The 21,305-nt window shown below is 44.2% G+C and overlaps 1 protein-coding gene across 1 annotated transcript in view; it reads right to left on the bottom strand.

Moving 5' to 3' along the window:
- Positions 1–12,042, bottom strand: part of LOC310781309 (aryl hydrocarbon receptor-like) — a 71,290-nt gene extending 59,248 nt beyond the window's left edge. Inside the window, exon 1 of the mRNA XM_083641912.1 lies at positions 11,544–12,042. Within this exon, the coding sequence (XP_083498038.1) occupies positions 11,544–11,626 (83 nt within the window). The 5' untranslated portion in view covers positions 11,627–12,042. The remainder of the gene's footprint in view (positions 1–11,543) is intronic.
- Positions 12,043–21,305: the final 9,263 nt, after the last annotated feature.

The raw sequence follows: 21,305 nt of genomic DNA, 5'->3' as shown, positions 1-21,305 counted from the left end.
CCAAACTTAACTCAAGTCAGCTCTCAATAACTGTCCAACTAAATGAATGTTGCCAAACTGTTTACACTTTTCAGATATGTGTGAGATCATGTGCAAAATAAATCAACACACAAAAAGAAATTCCGGATGAAGTGCCCCTTTAAGATGTTTGGGGTATTTTCTGAACCTATACCTCAAAATGTGTCCAGCGTAGTGAATGTCAAAATGCTTCCAGCCTCAAAATACAACACAACTCATATTTAGCTATTAGCTATCCTACACTACAGTATATAGTATCAACAAATCCACATAATTCTGAGTGGAAAAAGAAAAATGGATTGGAAAGGAAAAATGAAAAATCCACACTAAAACTGGCGGCCTAATACTATTGCTCTCTCCACCTACACCTATAACCCACAGCTGAAAGGCATTCTGGGAAATGTAGGAAAAATCTGAAGTGGAAGTGGATGAGGCAGGCTGAATGCACCGTTTTTTTCTTTCTTTTTGGTGAGTCAAGCAAATCTACCAGCCACTTGCATATTTGCTGCCGTCAGGCAGAAGGTACAGGTTACCAAACTGTAAACTGAACAGGTATAAATGTTCCTTTGTCCCACTGTCCATTAAAGCACTCAATAGTAAGAGATAACGCAGACCAACAGCTCATCATGTTTTATTTTTAGAGAAGCGGTGCAATATTTAATAATCTTTCATTTCAACATTTTTCTCTTTCTTTGCGGAGGGCTGGTGCAATATTTCACCACTGGGTACGCTTGATGTATATGTACACTGTAGGAATTTAATGTTAATTGTCGTCTGATTGCACTGTCTATATGTCAATATGTACTGTATATGTCTAACGCTGTGTCTCTTGATGCCCAAAAAGAATTTCTCCCAAGGGAGACAATAAAGGCTTATTCAATATTTTACTAGCAAGCACTTGGCTGGTGGCTGCTGCTAATTTTGGAGCCTGGCTGAAAGTGAAAGTGGGTTCACCAAAAAATGTAAATGACCGTGCGCACTTCATCATCGTCACAGAAGAACTCCTGGAAAACACATTGAACGTCACCCACTGAATAATACTGATAACAGTCACAGAGCATCAGGGTGGATTTTTCACCTCGACGTTTAGTCATCATCACAGAACACTTTAAACAAGAGGCCAAACATGAGATCAAGCTGTTTTCATGTTGGGGCGAAACCACTGCCGTTTAGGAACAGCTAATCCAGAGTCAACGCTGATAGGATTTGTTGTTTCAGACAGTCTTGCATCATGATGGAACGGCTGTCGACTGTCAAGAAAAGGCCCTATTTGCACTTCTCTTACCTTTCGTTCCCTTTAAGAAGTCAAACTTGGTCACTTTCACTCGTGACAGAAAACTGTGGTTGATGATAGGCAATTTGTTTCCCCCTCCTTTGCCATTGAAGAGTCTGTGGGGAATGCAGTCATAACTCAATTGCCGGGCCTCAGACCCAGGCAGTACCTTCCCAGAAATGGAACAGGCCTGATCTCACTCTGCAGAAATGCCTTTGCCGAGACAAAAGCCAGTATTCAGAGCCATCTTCCCCCCCCCCCCCCCCCCCCCCCCCCCGCTCTCCACCTTGACTTTGCTATGGATCACGGGGGCCGTGCAGACATCAGGGGGGTTCATTGTAAGTCAGAGTGATGATTTACCTCATCCCAGTGTTTTTCTCTGGCCTGGCCTATTTAAAGAGAGAGGGAGATAGGGCTCTGAACCCGGAGACCCCCGTCTCTCACATTCATTTCAAAGGGACTCATGTTGCACTCGTGCGCTGTAATGTCGCTGGCATGTCTTTGTCTGCTCCAAGTAGGCGGCGCGGGCTGCCAGTAACTACACACATCTAGACGCTATAGCCACCATATTGGATTTTTTTTTAACCGATATCCAATCTCTAACTATTTTGGCCGATTGCCGATACCGATATATATGCGTGCATTTTCCCCTCACCTATCAGAGAGCATCAAGTCTCTCCTGTAGTGGAATTAACATTATTATAACCACTCTTATCACGATGGCCCAGTGGTATGTATGTATAGACCTAAGTACAATGCTTTCCTACACATTCACTGGGCAACATAAGAAAACTACTTCAGCTTAGGTTACTAGAAGCATGTATGAAAAAATTATACAATACACACACAAGCTAACCTGCTGAAAAACACATACTGCATAATCAAAGTAGGCCAGTTTGGAAAGCAGGCTCTGGCCTACAGAGCAGCTTCACAGAGACAGAGAGAGAAAAGCTCACACAAAAACATATGTTGCACACGACTACAGAAGCACCAACATGATGAATGGAATACGAACACGCTGCGCCTTTTTATTTGACAATATCCTCTCCGCTGTGGTAGGTGTTCCCTCCTTCTGGTGTCCCAGCATGAACCCAGGGCATTCCTTCCACCTGAGCACAGTCATGGCTGAAAATGGATTTCCCTACTTTCTCTAGATCTGAGAAATCTTTGTTTCAAAATGTCCCCATGGATTTGTCTCCTCGGAGAGGGCAATGATGAAGAGGGCAGAGATCAGACAGGGCTATGATGGAGAGGGCAGCGATCAGACAGGACTATGATGGAGAGGGCAGTGATCAGAGAGGGCTATGATGGAGAGGGCAGTGATCAGACAGGACTATGATGGAGAGGGCAGAGATCAGACAGGGCTATGATGGAGAGGGCAGTGATCAGACAGGGCTATGATGGAGAGGGCAGTGATCAGACAGGGCTATGATGGAGAGGGCAGTGATCAGACAGGGTTATGATGGAGAGGGCAGTGATCAGACAGGACTATGATGGAGAGGGCAGAGATCAGACAGGGCTATGATGGAGAGGGCAGTGATCAGACAGGACTATGATGGAGAGGGCAGAGATCAGACAGGACTATGATGGAGAGGGCAGAGATCAGACAGGACTATGATGGAGAGGGCAGTGATCAGACAGGACTATGATGGAGAGGGCAGAGATCAGACAGGACTATGATGGAGAGGGCAGAGATCAGACAGGGCTATGATGGAGAGGGCAGAGATCAGACAGGACTATGATGGAGAGGGCAGAGATCAGAGAGGGCTATGATGGAGAGGGCAGCGATCAGACAGGGCTATGATGGAGAGGGCAGTGGTCAGACAGGGCTATGAGGGAGAGGGCAGCTATCAGACAGGACTATGATGGAGAGGGCAGCGATCAGACAGGGCTATGATGGAGAGGGCAGCGATCAGACAGGGCTATGATGGAGAGGGCAGTGATCAGACAGGGCTATGATGGAGAGGGCAGTGATCAGACAGGGCTATGATGGAGAGGGCAGTGATCAGACAGGGCTATGATGGAGAGGGCAGTGATCAGACAGGGCTATGAGGGAGAGGGCAGTGATCAGACAGGACTATGATGGAGAGGGCAGAGATCAGACAGGGCTATGATGGAGAGGGCAGTGATCAGACAGGACTATGATGGAGAGGGCAGTGATCAGACAGGACTATGATGGAGAGGGCAGCGATCAGACAGGGCTATGAGGGAGAGGGCAGCGATCAGAGAGGACTACAAGGGAGATGGCAGCGATCCACCTGATCAGATGATGGTGCCAGGCAGCCGCTGAGAATTAGAAGCTACAGCCACTCAAAGGCCAAATCCAAAATGGGGCCACAACAGAGAAGAGTGTCCCATGACACTGAGATGCTTTAGATCAGGGGTGCCCAAATTCTTTCCCATGAAGGGCCAAAACTCAATCTGGGTGGAGGGCCGAGGGCCAAAAATAAACGTTGTGGAATTACATTAAAATGTATTGTGTTTTATAGAAAATTCTAACATTCTAAATCTAAAATAACATTTCAATATAATAATCTACTTTTTATCTGTTTGGTAATTGTAATAATTTGCAATTGGTTATATATATTTAAAAAAACATCTGCATTTGTGGGGAGCTTAAACATTTACCGTAATCAGTAAACACCCCGTTAAAAACAGTTGTATTTTCCACCTTTGTAATCAAGAGAGAAATTTGACTTAATTCACAACTTGAAAAATCCTCAAGGTACTTTGAAAATCAGCTTTATTGTCCATCTTTTGTAAAGAATTTGCAATGACAATTTGACAAAAACATGCAATATCCTGGTTGCTAATGTGGTTCCTCCTTTGGTCGTTAAAGGCGCCTGTTCAGAGGGAGGGGAACTGGTTGGAATAGCGTGGCCAAACTTGGCCCGCGGGCCCCAAATTGGTCACCACTGCTTTAGATCAAAGGTGGCCAAACTATGGCCTGCGGGTAAACTGTGGCCCAATGCCCGTTTTTAAGTGGCCCACCATTTTCTTTTAAGTACATCATACACCATATACTACTGAATTGAAATTATCTGTCTTAAAATCTTGGCACATAAACCTAGTTGACCACTTCTGCTTGCCATGTTCTGACTGTTTTAACAGCTTATCTACAGATTGACACATTGCATCATAAGGTCAAACTTGGGCCTTGAACTGTATTCACTGAGAATTGTGGACGAATGCTGGAGAGACTGTGTTGTTCCTTTCGTAACCTTTCCTCCTGCTCTTAGTCTCTTGACCCAGGCCTTTCATTTGCAATGTGTGTTCTTTTTCTCTCTCTTTTTTTTTACATTTTTATACTGAATTTTGGTGAAATTATCTCTATCTTCTGGCACAGAAACCAATAACTGAAAAGAAAAATGGAAAAGATAGAGAAACACCCATTTGTAAGAGGTGAGCACATCAATAAACTACTGTAATGTCAACAACTAAACTGTTCAGTTACGTTGTACAATAAACATCCATGTTTCTAGTCACATCTGGATGCTTTTGAAATGAGACCAGACCGGACATTCTGGTGTCAGCATGATCACCGGTGGAAAATCTTACCCATATAGGAAGTGATGAAATTGGAAAATAGAGAGCAAAAATATATATATGGGTCTCCTGTCAGCCGACGGGGTCAGAAATGAGTGGGCGATCGGCGTCAAATGCCTGTTAAAAAAATCTAAAATCGCCCTTGTAATTGGGATGACGGGGGCTTTTAACTGCCCCCATAAAATAAAGCTAAATTTCTGTCTTTTAACGTTACTCTGTATTTGCAAAGCGGGTCCGGACTTTGTTCTGCATTTGCAAAGTTCAACTAGAAAATGGCCAGCTAGGCATCTGTACCTGCACACCCCCCCCCCCTGCACCCCCCCCCCCTGCACCCCCCCCCCCCCCCCTCCCCCTTTTTTAAACTGTGATTGTAAAATATGCTTAGATAAGAGTCCTTGAATATTGATATCATACAACATAGAAGAACTGAGGTATTTCACAACATTTGATCAAATTGCCCTGGAAATGATCCAAAATGCCCCTGAAACATTTCCCATGGGCAAAGAAAAAGCCCCTTGTTAAAAGAAAACGTCATTTCCTCCCCTGCCCGCCTGAGCCTCGCATTTCAAATGTAAAGTTCAAACCGTTTTCAGAACAGCAAGGCCTCCCGCTTCCATTTGGAGCTGCTCAAGGCGCAAAGTGACCTGGTGCCAGTTTGACCATACACATCATGACAGTATGGAAACTGAATCCTAATCATCATTCCAGGCAAGAGTTCTGAAAGTGCAAAACCGTTCAAACCCAGGATTAGTTGTTGCCTTGTTATCTACGCACACTATGGAGGTTCATCCCAGGCTCCATCGTTAACAGAGACACTCTGTAGAGCAGCTTACGAGAGTTAAACTTAGAACAATGGTCAAATGTGTTTAGTGGGATGTCTAAAAGGAGGCCTCCTTGTAGATTAAACAACCAACAGAACAATGGACCACTATGTTATTGTGTAGCCAGTTTGTTTTGGCTTTCAGCCACACCTCTATCAGCAAGTCTGTATGCGAGTCAGTGTGTGTGTGTGTGTGTGTGTGTGTGTGTGTGTGTGTGTACGTGTGTACGTGTTTGCGTGTCGCGGCCTGCTTGTGTGTGTGTGTACGCAAGTGTGTAAGTGCGTGAGCGACTCATACTACATACAGGCTGGCTTAAGACACACACTGATCTCTTTAGATTACTGTTGGCCAAAAGCGTTTGCATTGGGTGAAGCATGTTACCCTCTCTAATTGAGACTTGCAGTTGCGCTTACTAAAATAGACGATGTCCCGTAACACTATACCAAGCGCTGACAATCCGCTCGCCGAGTATTAGCTACAATGTCATTCGCGTGGACTTGCAGCCGCGTACGCTCAGAAGAATACGCATGCACAAAAGAATATGCGCGCACACGGACACGCACGCACACACACACACACACACACACACACACTCACGCGCACACACACACCTTACCACAAGTTCCCTTAAGTTTAGACTAGAATGAGCCCTAGGAAATAAACCATATTTTCACACAGACTCTACTCTTGGAGTAACCATGTAGAAATGCCTGCTACAGTTACAGAACAATGTAGCAGGACGAACAAAGCAAAGTCACAACGCGATTACAATGTTGCAAATGTTGCAGTGTTTGCAGTGTGTGTGGTAAACAGGCATTAGCATTAGCTGAATAGCGACGGGCAAGACGAGCAATCGGGCCTCATCAGTTTCCAATCAGCCATCCGGGCGGGGGAAGTGAACGGGTAAACGCGTTCCTTTCCTTCAACAACTACTGCTGCTGCTGCTCAGATGTCCTTGATCAAGGCCGTGAGCAGCCAGCTGATAAACTGGTTCGTTTTCCCCACATAAAGAAAGGCTGGGAGAAAACCTTGTCGGTAATAACACACATTAGCTCGTTTTTAGCCATTTCTGATCTAGGGCAAATGCTTGGCAAAAAAGAGAGGTGGTGAAACTAAAAAGGGGGGAACGGGGAGTAGAAGAGAGAGTTTTTGGATGGACAGAACTCCCCTTGGAATGCCACTATGGACCACAGCCTTTTACAGTCAGTCTCAATGGTGCCTTTGTGCAGCCAAGCCCAGATGGCTGTCCAGGAAACCTCAGTCCTCGCTGCACAGCTCCACATCTTCATAAACATACAGACGTCTGTACACAGGCCACCTTTTTATTTTGGGATCCGTACTGGGAACAGTCTATTTGCAAACGCCAAATACGCTATAACATTCCGATAGGCACTCACGTGCGTCGTGCATCTGTGCTACTGGATAGTGAGGATTATTAGCCTGACAGCTTTGTGGTATTTCTATCTCCGATATATGATTTGATTTGATTACTTTATTTTCGTGTCATGCACGCAGAGTGTCCAACCCTCGTACAAGACAGCAAATATTTACCATTGCACTGGTGCATTAGATCCTAAACATCAACTATGATATGATATAATATTATACTTTATTTGAGCCTTATGTTGATGATCAACATAAGGCTCAAATAAAGTATAATATCATATCATTACATCACTCCCCAAACAATGAAGTTCTGTCTTTGCTCCCAGGCCTGACAAATAAAATAAAAAAAGTTCCTTTCCTGATGCACAGCTCACGTTTCTCATAGTCATCCATCTATATACAGTAGTATCAATTCTATAGGAGGACTTACATTTGCTGTGATATTTGTAGTAGGCCTATCATTCTAAAATGTACTGTAGTTATTATACTTGTTTCTGGAAAGGACATAGCCTACTGTAGGCAATTAACACAACCTATGTGGACAGGGATATTATGAACTGATCAATATTAGATACCAGGGGAGTGTTATATTATCCACACACACCAACCAACACAGTGGACAGTGAACACAGAAAGCTTGTGCAAGTTTCCCGACGTTGCCCCCCCCCCCCCCCCCCCCCCATTTTTTTCTTTATTTGTTCCATTGCTTTTTAACATTTAGAAGTCTCTTTTTGAAAGTAGTTCCAGCCTAAAAACTAGTCCCCTGTGAGTGTCACAAAATATGTTTGTACTGGAAGAAGTTGAAGAAGCGAGGTTTCAACCCCCTTGCAAACAGCCAAAAGCTGTCCAGTGGAAGAAGACAAAGAATGAGAAAACCAAGACGAAATAAGAAGGGGGGAAAAAGCAAGAACACACACACACACACACACACACACACACACACACACACACACACACACACACACACACACACACACACACACACACACACACACACACACACACACACACACACACACACACACACACACAGCAGTGTTCTCATAATGAAGCAGAGGCAGTATCAGATTACAATAACATACTCGGAGGAGCCTGGAGCCCCGCCTCCCCGCGCCCTGCTCCCCCCGCCCTCCTGTGAGCATCGCGTGAGAGCAGCAGCCGACTCTCCAGCTTGATTGTGATTAATGCGCAGAGCGCTGTTTCCACGCCAGACCAAAACTATACACGGAGACACATTCTTAAGGTAACCCGAGAGAAAAAACCCAGAACCAAAAAACACAGCACGCCAGACTTTTTCTCCCCCTCTTTCTTCCATCCGAATGAAACAAGCAGCAGACGCCATCACTTGCAAAAATGCTAACTTTTAAATGGTCAAAGTTACTGGACGTATGGATCAAAAGGGGATGTAGTGCAGGTCAGGATAAACACAAATGGAGTCAGTTTACCCAGCTTTTTAGCCCGAAATACATTTCTATCTTCTACTTAAATTCATAGTATGGACATCACTGGACAGTATAAACTTGGTGTATTTTATATGAAGAGATGGGTTTTATGGAGCGAAAAGTGCAAATTAACTAAGCTTGTTCTGAAAGAGTAGGCTATGACTCTCTTTTTTTGTTTTGCTTGTTTTATTTAGCACCAACTGGATATGATGGACATCAGTGTTTACACACCTTTTAATTTACTACATCTATGTATGGTACAAAGCTGAAGTTAGCTCACAATTCATAGCTCCCTATTCAGGGCTAGTGATGTGCGACCTGGAACGAGTCGATTTTTTCAAACAGTTTTTTTCAATGACAATGACTGTGGCATGTTTATGATTGTAAACAATGTACAGTATTTGTAATTTGTGCTATGCCATATAGTCTGTATCAAGAAATATTCCCCAGTATAGGATTCAGTTAAGTCTGATAAAAACCACTCTGATCATAGGGCCCCACATTCTGTTTCACTCCACGGATCTCTCTGGACTTCCAGCCGCCCACATCGATTTCAGTGGGCGGGAGTACTTGCCTTGACAAACTCAAATTCTGTTAGTGCATGCTCTTGTTAATTGTTATTGAGTCTATTTCTGCAATAACTGCACTAATGGCTGTGTTTACTCCATAAACGTTAACGTTGCCACTCGTTGCTTTGGGAGACGCCATTACTGTTTTGCTACCGGCCCTGATTGGCTCGTTCACGTCATCAACTATGACCAGTCCCTGATTGATTGGCCCGGTTACAATGTAATTTCAGGAAATCAACGTGGGTGGCTGGAAGTCCAGACTGATCCGTGACGTGGAGCAAAACAGGATGTGAGGTCCCGTTGATGGTTTTAACCAGGCTAGGAGTGTCAGACTGAATTTTTTGTAGAGCCCTTATTCACTTTGGCCCACCCATATCAATGTTCATACATATTAACCACCTAAACAGCATAACCTTAATCAGACAGTCTATATCCTGTTTAGTATATAACATGCATGTTGTGGGTGGTCCAGGTGATTTAACCCATGAACAGCTGGCCTGAAATAGCCCGTAAAGCCTGAGATTGGTTTTGAGTGTGAAAATCCAGATCGGGCCAGGCTGAATTAACACTGAATTGATTACAAATTAGAAATACATTTACGATCAATAAGCGTGTCACAGTAGTACCAATGGTAAGTATTTCAGAGTTTGTCATTGAAAAAAATGTTCGGGAAAATCGACTCGTTCCTGATCGCACATCACTAGCTGCGACTAGAGCTACGAATCGGGAGCCAAGTTCAGCTTCGTATCAAACGATTTGGTTTCTTAGGCGCCACCGAACGTTTTTAACGTTTTTAATAACCCGTTCATTTAGGATCGACTATCGTAGTCTGTAGCTAGCTAAACTAAGGCTATACATGTTCCAAGCTATCAGATTCATTTTTTCAGGCATACTCCCGTTTCCTGTACAGGGCCGATTTTACCAACGGGCTTACCCGGGCTGAAGCCCGGGCCCGGGACATCAAGGGGCCCAAAAAAAAAAAAAAAAAAAAAAAAAAAAATTAAATTAATTTTTTTTTTTTTTTTTTTTTTTTTTTGGGACCCTTGATGTGTTTTTTTTGGGCCCCCTGTCCAGGGTCTTCGCAAAAAATGTTTTTTTTACTGACGCCATTCAATTTTTTTTGCAGAGTAATAACATCCACTGTGAGAGGGTGTCCACCTGCTATGCCGACCACTCGCAATGCCGACCTTAGGTTTAGGCGTGGGGGGTGGGAGAGGTTAGGTTTTGGGTTAGGGTCTGGGGGAGGTTAGGTTTAGGCGTGGGGGTGGGAGAGGTTAGGTTTTGGGTTAGGGTCTGGGGGAGGTTAGGTTTAGGCATGGGGGCTGGGAGAGGGGAGGTCGGAACAGCGAGAGGTCGGAACAACGACATGGAACCCTGTGAAAGGGCTCCCGAATTTGTAGATGAAATAGTGCAATTCAAAGAATTCATCAAAAACAAAGACAATAAAAGTGTGCGGCACTTGCTTCAAATAATAAGGAAGAGGAACCTGTCATCAGTTTTTCCAAATGTGGATATTGCCTTCAGGATTTACTTAACTCTCCCTGTAACAAATGCCTCTGGAGAGCGCTCCATTTCAAAACTTGGGCTTGTCAAGAACAGGATACGGTCTACAATGGGACAAGAAAGGCTCACCCACTTGACATTGATGTCATTGGAAAGTGACATTGTTAGAACATTGGACTTCACCACTCTAGTCAAACGCTTTGCCACGGCAAAAGTCAGGAAGAAGACATTTCAGGTACGAACAGACTTGAATACTGCTTGATTGATTTGTGCAATAATTGTGAGAATGTGTGTGTGCACTGTAATAATAACAGCAATAATAAATACTAAATAATATAATAAAAGTGCTTGTTGTGACATCTCAGTGGCAATGTTTTCTTTCCAATCAGGCTGTTTATGAAAGAACATGATGGCTAAACCTACAGTTTGTGTTTGTAAGTTAGAATGCTGACAGGAGAGCAGGTGGTGACATGAAAGTTAGTGAGAAAAGGAGAAGATACTGAATAATGACATCACAACAGTATAATCCTAATGTTGATTTAAAATGAGATATTCCTTTAAATACGGCTAAAAAAGGTAAAAAAAAAACACTCAAATTTTTTTCCGGCGGCGCCCGTTGGGCGCCACCGAAGCCCCCCCTTCCGCTTGAGGGGGGGGCCCTGCAGAGATGAATAGCCCAGGGGCCCATGAAGTGTAAAATCGGCCCTGTTCCTGTAACGTTACCAGCTTTCGTCTTTAGTACTTTACGTTACTTTAGTCTTCCATAACGACATAACCACACATATTCACAATTATTAGCTCAATGCCTGACTAGATAACGTTAACCGAGAACAGGTTAACACAAAGGGAACGCGCGAGCAGCCCTTTGCTTTATATGTAGACTATTATCAAAGGGCTGCTCGCGAGTTGTAGACTCTACAATACAGTCATGAAAGGGGCTAAAGTGACAACATTATGTCCTACACAACATTTCGACAAGTCTTACGGTTTTTGGACAGGCTTCTTCCGCTTCTTGGCAGCATAAATCCCGGGGTTGCCCAACATCGTGTCACTTTGAAGATCGTTCATTGTTAAAACTAGGTTAACAACAATTCACTACTCCTTGGGTACAGTCAGCTTCATCCAGCCGTACGACCGTGTGCTAGTCCGTCCGTGTTTGTTTTTTTCCTTCAGCCACCGAGCGAGTCCCTAAAAAAGAAGCCGGTTTCTGCGGATGATCCGTGCCGCACTGACAGTCCCCATGGGCGGTCACTATTATTGACCTTGGTTGGTGCTGCTGCGGTGAGAGAGAGCAGAAGTAACGTTAGCTGTAGCCTACTGCTGGTAAGTTAGTTGCGGGGAAGAAAGGAAAGTTTCTGAAAAGTTTCCCGTTCAGCAGTGAGGGAACAGTGTGTGATCACCGTCGAGATTTTCTTCCCCCTCCCACTAGGTTCTAGTTTCCCCTTGAAGTCAGCCAGCCTGTCCAGCTCAATGGTCCAGCCCCCCCTCTACTAGAATAAACAATGCAGACTTGTTATTCACGGTCACTTATTATGCTGAATGTAAAGTGATCCTCTTTTCGCAGTAGGTAAAAAGTGGGCCTGTCTTTTTTTCTCTTTTTCTCCTCTCCTTTCATGGGGCGTTTTCAGGAAATCATATAGGCCTATGTACAGTCAGTCATAGAATTTGTTAAGGTGGACTGGACTGTTTTAGGCCCTGTTCAGAGAGGTATTAACATCCGTCTTGGGCGATCTGATCTCAAATGGACAGCTCTACATCTGTTCACACCTGGCAGAATGTGTCTTGAGAGATCGGATCTCACTTCCCCGCTCTATTATGCAAATAAACAAGATGTTTTTGAACCGTTGAGAGGCAGCAATAGGCTACAGTAAAAACCTTGCCTAATCTGATTACTGGAATGATTGAATGATCACAGAAATGTTACGTGCAGAACTATAGGAATGATTGAATCATCATAGAAACATCAGAATATATAAACAAACATATTTTTATAGCATGGCATGTCATGATCTTAATGGGGCAGCCTGCCACAGTAGAACATATCCTTTATATAAAAGGGAGTAATGAGTGGGCCACACAGCGGGCGAGCCTAAGAATCGAGCGTGCATAGCATGCAAAATGCCTAGTAAGCAATAAGCCCAGAGAGGCTGTGATTTTCAGTGATTTTAGAACAGCTGTGGGGTGTTTAAGGCACGCCACTTGCGGCACCTCTTAGCTGTTCTAAAATCACTGTAAATCACAGCCTCAAGGGGCTTATTGCTTTTATAAAACAGTTGCTACAGTACACATAGCATACTGGTAAGGTTTGAGCAACAACAAAAATGCAATATTGATAACAAATAGTCATTCTTACGTAGTTCTTCAAACACTCCTCCAGTCAGTCAATGCTACACACCACTCATGTACATATTGTATATATTTACTCGATTTGATTGCACTTGCAACTTTGTGATTGTTTTTAGTTATCTTCCTACTTCTTATCTCTGATGTGACCGCTACGCTGCATACAGACACCTAAGACAAATTCCTCGTATGCATACTGTGGCAATAAAAGTGATTCTGATTCTGATTCTGAAGAAGATATGGCCTGAAAAACCCCTGTTATCAGCATCTTCTTATTGCCTGTTATTCCTACGCAGAGGATGTCAGGTGACTAGGCGGTCCTTCAATGTTTTTAATCTCGAATATCGCCAAGGACGCCTCTGCTGTCATACAAACACAATGATTTACAACCAGTAAAGTAACCGCATCTACTGTGGCAGGTCACTACCATAAAGTCACAACCTGCCAGGCTAATAATATGTTCTATTAAAAAAAAAAAAAAATAATCATCCCCCATACAGTTTTTATGAAAGGTGAAATTTGCTATATAAACCAGGCTGTAAACATGTTTAATTCTGTTGTAAAGTCAGGCATGTTAGTTAACATGGGCGCGAACAGGGAATGACCCTCGAGCCAGCCTCAAGTGGCCATTCGAGAAACTACACTTTAGTATCACTTCATTTGTCCAAGCCTGGTCCAAGCCCGAGCTTGCCACCTGACCAAGATCAACCAATAGCAAAATTAAATTGCAATACCTGGGTTTCAACCAGTAGAGAGCAGTCACTATGCAACACAATAATACTGTATGAATTCAAATACCTTGCACTAAAATGTCAAGATGTGGACCTGAATCCATCAACAACACTACATTTCTATATACATTGGGTTTCAGCTAAAAAAAAGTGGTTTGGGGGTTTAGTTACTCTATAAAGTTTTGCTTACATTTGTTGCCATGGAGAATAAGGCACCTGTATAGTTTAGTGGGATTTGAGAGCTGGAAAAATATGGTATCACACCTATCATTTTCCTTCAACAAGCCATATCTATGCTTACTTATCCATGACTGATATATTTAAATCCATGTGGCAGCTTTAATTAACTTTTCCCCCACTTGGCACCAATACTACACTAGATGGTCTGTGCCCCTAGCAGTTGCTTATGTAGCCTATCACTCAAGGCTATAATTATCCTTCAAAATAATTGTTATTCAGGCTTACTCTAAAATGCTAAGCATTACTGGCTTACTGTGGCATGGCATCCATATAGCAAGAGACCTGTATTTTGTGTGTGTGTGTGTGTGTGTGTGTGTGTGTGTGTGTGTGTGTGTGTGTGTGTGTGTGTGTGTGTGTGTGTGTGTGTGTGTGTGTGTGTGTGTGTGTGTGTGTTAAATTCATATTTTTTCTTTTGTAGGCACAAACACAATATTGTGCCACAAAAACCTCCAACTTTACATTTTTATGGTGCAGAAGTACATTAAATGGTCTGGCATTGACCATCTACTGTTTATAACAAACAGGTAATACAAAGATAAACTGTACTATGACTTCCAGTTAATGATTGATCATCATAACACAAACAACCAGACCAGTGCAGAAACAGCACAGTGATGAGGGCTTAGAAGGACACATGGAGACAACATAAAAAACACCACATCTCAGTATTTCTTGCTAAGCTCGTTGCTGTGGTGTATTGTTATGTTGTTTCCTCTCCATCTGTCCTTCTAAGCCAGTGGTTCCCAACCATTTTTGTGTTATGTACCCCTTGAGCTGTTTTACCATGACGATAGTACCCCTCACTCATGTGTGTCCATAATTCTCCTACAGTTGTTATATTAAACTTATATTAAACTTTTAGTAGGCCTCTCTAACACATCTCATTAAATGAAAATAATTTGAATGACTCCTCTTTAATACAATTTTGAATTGGGAAAAAGTCACCAGTTTTTATCATTTTGGAAATACATTGTAATCCCAATCTTTCCAAGTACCCCCTGCAAGCTGCTCAAGTACCCCTAGGGGTACATGTACCCCTGGTTGGGAATCACTGTTCTAAGCACTCATCACTGTGGTGTTTCTGCATTGCACTTCCCAGAGATCACCTGTCAATCAAGCAGCGTGGGTGGGGCTTGTTACTGTCTTTGTCTCCTTGTCTTTTCAGGCATGGTGGCTATCACTGCTCATGCTAACAGTTCTTCTTATATTCAGTCCAAACAAACAAACAAACTCATTTATTGCTAATGTAATGAAAAATCACATCATATTCTGATGATATTCCTTTGGCCCTTGGAGTGTGTCTGCAGCACTTGATGGCAGGTTTATTGTGATCTCTCAGCATAGTATGCTATTCCACCTATGCTATCATTATAATAGCCATAGAATGTTTCTATAGCGACTGTATTTGAAGCATCCTTTGTAAAGTTGATCATATCTCCTCACTTCACCGCACCTCAATGGCATTGGCAGCTAGAGCGCTGTTGCGCACAGTTCCCATAGAGACCATTCACGCAGCCAGACACTATTGCTTCTTTTCCTCTGTAAACAGCCATGTTTGTCTTGGGCCCGCTTGCACTTCCTCATAGCAACTGTCTATCACATCCACATTCCCCCGCTTGAAGTATGTAAGCCATTCAAATGCCGAGCTCTTATTTACTTGCGTGCGAAAAGGAAGCACTTTTGCTTTTCACCATGACAGACTTTTAGCCGTTACGCAAGATCCCGATCGCCTGCTGCACACACATCGTTTTCACGGTAGAGAGTTTGACTGACGGGCGATTGAGAGACGCGTAAAGGTGGGGGCCTCTGTGTGGAAGCTGTGCCATGTCTCTGTCATTGAGAAAGGATGCAGTTCCCCCCTCAGGTCATGTGCATGAAGGACACATGTCTAGGACGCATTCAGTGTCATCAAGCTCTCTACATTCGCCTGTTTTTCAGGTCTGGCACCTACAAGATTTGCATTTTTGTCGGACCCGGAACATGTCAGGCATTCACTGACTCCCCATTGTTGAAACATGCATGCACGAGTGTGACTCCCCATTGTTGAAACATGCATGCACGAGTGTGACTCCCCATTGGTGAAAGATGCATGCACGAGTGTGACTCCCCATTGTTGAAACATGCATGCACGAGTGTGACTCCCCATTGTTGAAACATGCATGCACGAGTGTGACTCCCCATTGGTGAAACATGCATGCACGAGTGTGACTCCCCATTGTTGAAACATGCATGCACGAGTGTGACTCCCCATTGTTGAAACATGCATGCACGAGTGTGACTCCCCATTGTTGAAACATGCATGCACGAGTGTGACTCCCCATTGTTGAAACATGCATGCACGAGTGTGACTCCCCATTGGTGAAACATGCATGCACGAGTGTGACTCCCCATTGTTGAAACATGCATGCACGAGTGTGACTCCCCATTGTTGAAACATGCATGCACGAGTGTGACTCCCCATTGTTGAAACACTCTTGCACGAGTGTGACTCCCCATTGTTGAAACATGCATGCACGAGTGTGACTCCCCATTGTTGAAACATGCATGCACGAGTGTGACTCCCCATTGTTGAAACATGCATGCACGAGTGTGACTCCCCATTGTTGAAACTCTACATTCGCCTGTTTTTCAGGTCTGGCACCTACAAGATTTGCATTTTTGCCGGACCCGGAACATGTCAGGGATTCACTGACTCCCCATTGTTGAAACATGCATGCACGAGTGTGACTCCCCATTGGTGAAATATGCATGCATGAGTGTAACTCCCCATTGTTGAAACATGCATGCACGAGTGTGACTCCCCATTGTTGAAACATGCATGCACGAGTGTGACTCCCCATTGTTGAAACATGCATGCACGAGTGTGACTCCCCATTGTTGAAACATGCATGCACGAGTGTGACTCCCCATTGTTGAAACATGCATGCACGAGTGTGACTCCCCATTGTTGAAACATGCATGCACGAGTGTGACTCCCCATTGTTGAAACATGCATGCACGAGTGTGACTCCCCATTGGTGAAACATGCATGCACGAGTGTGACTCCCCATTGTTGAAACATGCATGCACGAGTGTGACTCCCCATTGGTGAAACATGCATGCACGAGTGTGACTCTCCATTGTTGAAACATGCATGCACGAGTGTGACTCCCCATTGTTGAAACATGCATGCACGAGTGTGACTCCCCATTGTTGAAACATGCATGCACGAGTGTGACTCCCCATTGTTGAAACATGCATGCACGAGTGTGACTCTCCATTGTTGAAACATGCATGCACGAGTGTGACTCTCCATTGTTGAAACATGCATGCACGAGTGTGACTCCCCATTGGTGAAACATGCATGCACGAGTGTGACTCTCCATTGTTGAAACATGCATGCACGAGTGTGACTCCCCATTGTTGAAACATGCATGCACGAGTGTGACTCCCCATTGTTGAAACATGCATGCACGAGTGTGACTCTCCATTGTTGAAACATGCATGCACGAGTGTGACTCTCCATTGTTGAAACATGCATGCACGAGTGTGACTCCCCATTGTTGAAACATGCATGCACAAGTGTGACTCTCCATTGTTGAAACATGCATGCACGAGTGTGACTCCCCATTGTTGAAACATGCATGCACGAGTGAGACTCCCCATTGTTGAAACACTCTTGCATGAGTGTGACTCCCCATTGTTGAAACATGCATGCACGAGTGTGACTCCCCATTGTTGAAACATGCATGCACGAGTGAGACTCCCCATTGTTGAAACACTCTTGCATGAGTGTGACTCCCCATTGTTGAAACATGCATGCACGAGTGTGACTCCCCATTGTTGAAACACTCTTGCATGAGTGTGACTCCCCATTGTTGAAAAATGCATGCACAAGTGTGACTCCCCATTGTTGAAACATGCATGCACGAGTGTGACTCCCCATTGTTGAAACACTCTTGCACGTGTGTGACTCCCCATTGTTGAAACACTCACGTGTGAGTGTGACTCCCCATCGTTGAAAAACTCACGCACGAGTGTGACTCCCCATTGGTGAAACATGCATGCACGAGTGTGACTCCCCATTGTTGAAACATGCATGCACGAGTGTGACTCCCCATTGTTGAAACATGCATGTACGAGTGTGACTCCCCATTGTTGAAACACCCATGCACGTGTGTGACTCCCCATTGTTGAAAATGCGCGAGTGTAACTCCCCATTGTTGAAACACGCATACGCCAGTATAACTCCCCATTGTTGAAACATGCATGCACAAGTGTGACTCCCCATTGTTGAAACATACTGATAGAGAATAAAATTCTATACATCCGCTAAATGTGATTATTTGTAACAGCTTATCTACCAAATGAATTGAAGCCATGAGTCTAGGAAGATTTATCATAAAAGTATATTTAATACCATACATTCTCTGCAATATGTATATTGACAGAGGGCATGAATCTCAATGTACACATGTCTGATCGATGTACAGAGTCAAATATTCAGCCAATGGCCGACAGTCAACATATGCTTTATAGGCAAAGGTAGGCAGAGAGAACCAGAGAGGAGGAAGGGGGGTGAATTGTGTGTGCGTTGTGCAGTCTGACTGAGAGACTGTTATCAGTTGTTATGGAACATGATGCACTGCCCAAGGTTTCAGCAAATGGAGCAGTCCCTGCTATGGGTGAAATGTCAGTGTGAGTCTATGTGTCAAATGGCATGGAACTTATAATTATGTGTATGCAAATAGGCCTATAGCTTATTGATTAATGTGTCAGATGTCATGTTAACTTATATTTTTCTCCAACACATACATACACAAGTGTGACTCCCCATTGTTGAAACACTCATGCATGAGTGTAACTCCCCATTGTTGAAACACTCATGCACGAGTGTGACTCCCCATTGTTGAAACATGCATGCACGAGTGTGACTCCCCATTGTTGTAACACCCATGCATGTGTGTGACTCCCCATTGTTGAAAATGCGCATGTAACTCCCCATTGTTGAAACATGCATGCACAAGTGTGACTCCCCATTGTTGAAACATACATACCCAAGTGTGACTCCCCATTGTTGAAACACTCATGCATGAGTGTGAATCCCCATTGTTGAAACACCCATGCACGTGTGTGACTCCCCATTGTTGAAAATGCGCGAGTGTAACTCCCCATTGTTGAAACATGCATACGCCAGTATAACTCCCCATTGTTGAAACATGCATGCACAAGTGTGACACCCCATTGTTGAAACATACATACACAAGTGTGACTCCCCATTGTTGAAACACTCATGCACGAGTGTAACTCCCCATTGTTGAAACATGCATACACGTGTGTAACTCCCCATTGTTGAAAGACTCATGTGTGAGTGTAACTCCCCATTGTTGAAACATGCATACACGAGTGTGACTCCCCATTGTTGAAACACTCATGCACGTGTGTAACTCCCCATTGTTGAAACACTCATGCACGTGTGTAACTCCCCATTGTTGAAACACTCATGCACGTGTGTAACTCCCCATTGTTGAAACACTCATGCACGTGTGTAACTCCCCATTGTTGAAACATGCATGCACGAGTGTAACTCCCCATTGTTGAAACATACTGTACATACACGAGTGTGACTCCCCATTGTTGAAACATACTGTACATACACGAGTGTGACTCCCCATTGTTGAAACATACTGTACATACACGAGTGTGACTCCCCATTGTTGAAACACTCATGTGTGAGTGTAACTCCCCATTGTTGAAACATGCATGCGAGTGTAACTCCCCATTGTTGAAACATGCATGCACGAGTGTGACTCCCCATTGTTGAAACACTCTTGCACATGTGTGACTCCCCATTGTTGAAACACTCACGTGCGAGTGTGACTCCCCGTTGTTGAAACATGCATGCACGAGTGTGACTCCCCATTGTTGAAACATGCATGCACGAGTGTGACTCCCCATTGTTGAAAAACTCACGTGCGAGTGTGACTCCCCGTTGTTGAAACATGCATGCACGAGTGTGACTCCCCATTGTTGAAACATGCATGCACGAGTGTGACTCCCCATTGTTGAAACACTCTTGCATGAGTGTGACTCCCCATTGTTGAAACATGCATGCACGAGTGTGACTCCCCATTGTTGAAACATGCATGCACGAGTGTGACTCCCCATTGTTGAAACACTCTTGCACATGTGTGACTCCCCATTGTTGAAACACTCACGTGCGAGTGTGACTCCCCGTTGTTGAAACATGCATGCACGAGTGTGACTCCCCATTGTTGAAACATGCATGCACAAGTGTGACTCCCCATTGTTGAAAAACTCACGTGCGAGTGTGACTCCCCGTTGTTGAAACATGCATGCACGAGTGTGACTCCCCATTGTTGAAACATGCATGCACGAGTGTGACTCCCCATTGTTGAAACATGCATGCACGAGTGTGACTCCCCATTGTTGAAACATGCATGCACGAGTGTGACTCCCCATTGTTGAAACTCTACATTCGCCTGTTTTTCAGGTCTGGCACCTACAAGATTTGCATTTTTGCCGGACCCGGAACATGTCAGGGATTCACTGACTCCCCATTGTTGAAACATGCATGCACGAGTGTAACTCCCCATTGTTGAAACATGCATACACGTGTGTAACTCCCCATTGTTGAAAGACTCATGGGTGAGTGTAACTCCCCATTGTTGAAACATGCATACACGTGTGTAACTCCCCATTGTTGAAACACTCATGCACGTGTGTAACTCCCCATTGTTGAAACACTCATGCACGAGTGTAACTCCCCATTGTTGAAACATACTGTACATACACGAGTGTGACTCCCCATTGTTGAAACATACTGTACATACACGAGTGTGACTCCCCATTGTTGAAACATACTGTACATACACGAGTGTGACTCCCCATTGTTGAAACACTCATGTGTGAGGGTAACTCCCCATTGTTGAAACATGCATGCGAGTGTAACTCCCCATTGTTGAAACATGCATGCACGAGTGTGACTCCCCATTGTTGAAACACTCTTGCACATGTGTGACTCCCCATTGTTGAAACACTCACGTGCGAGTGTGACTCCCCATTGCTGAAACATGCATGCACGAGTGTGACTCCCCATTGTTGAAACATGCATGCACGAGTGTGACTCCCCATTGTTGAAAAACTCACGTGCGAGTGTGACTCCCCGTTGTTGAAACATGCATGCACGAGTGTGACTCCCCATTGTTGAAACATGCATGCACGAGTGTGACTCCCCATTGTTGAAACACTCTTGCACGAGTGTGACTCCCCATTGTTGAAACATGCATGCACGAGTGTGACTCCCCATTGTTGAAACATGCATGCACGAGTGTGACTCCCCATTGTTGAAACATGCATGCACGAGTGTGACTCCCCATTGTTGAAACTCTACATTCGCCTGTTTTTCAGGTCTGGCACCTACAAGATTTGCA

The sequence above is a fragment of the Poromitra crassiceps genome, assembly GCF_964638095.1.
Source record: "Poromitra crassiceps genome assembly, chromosome: 8".
NCBI classification, from domain to species: domain Eukaryota; kingdom Metazoa; phylum Chordata; class Actinopteri; order Beryciformes; family Melamphaidae; genus Poromitra; species Poromitra crassiceps.
The sequence above is the reverse complement of the archived record's forward strand: the minus strand, read 5'-3'. Positions and strand labels throughout refer to the sequence as shown.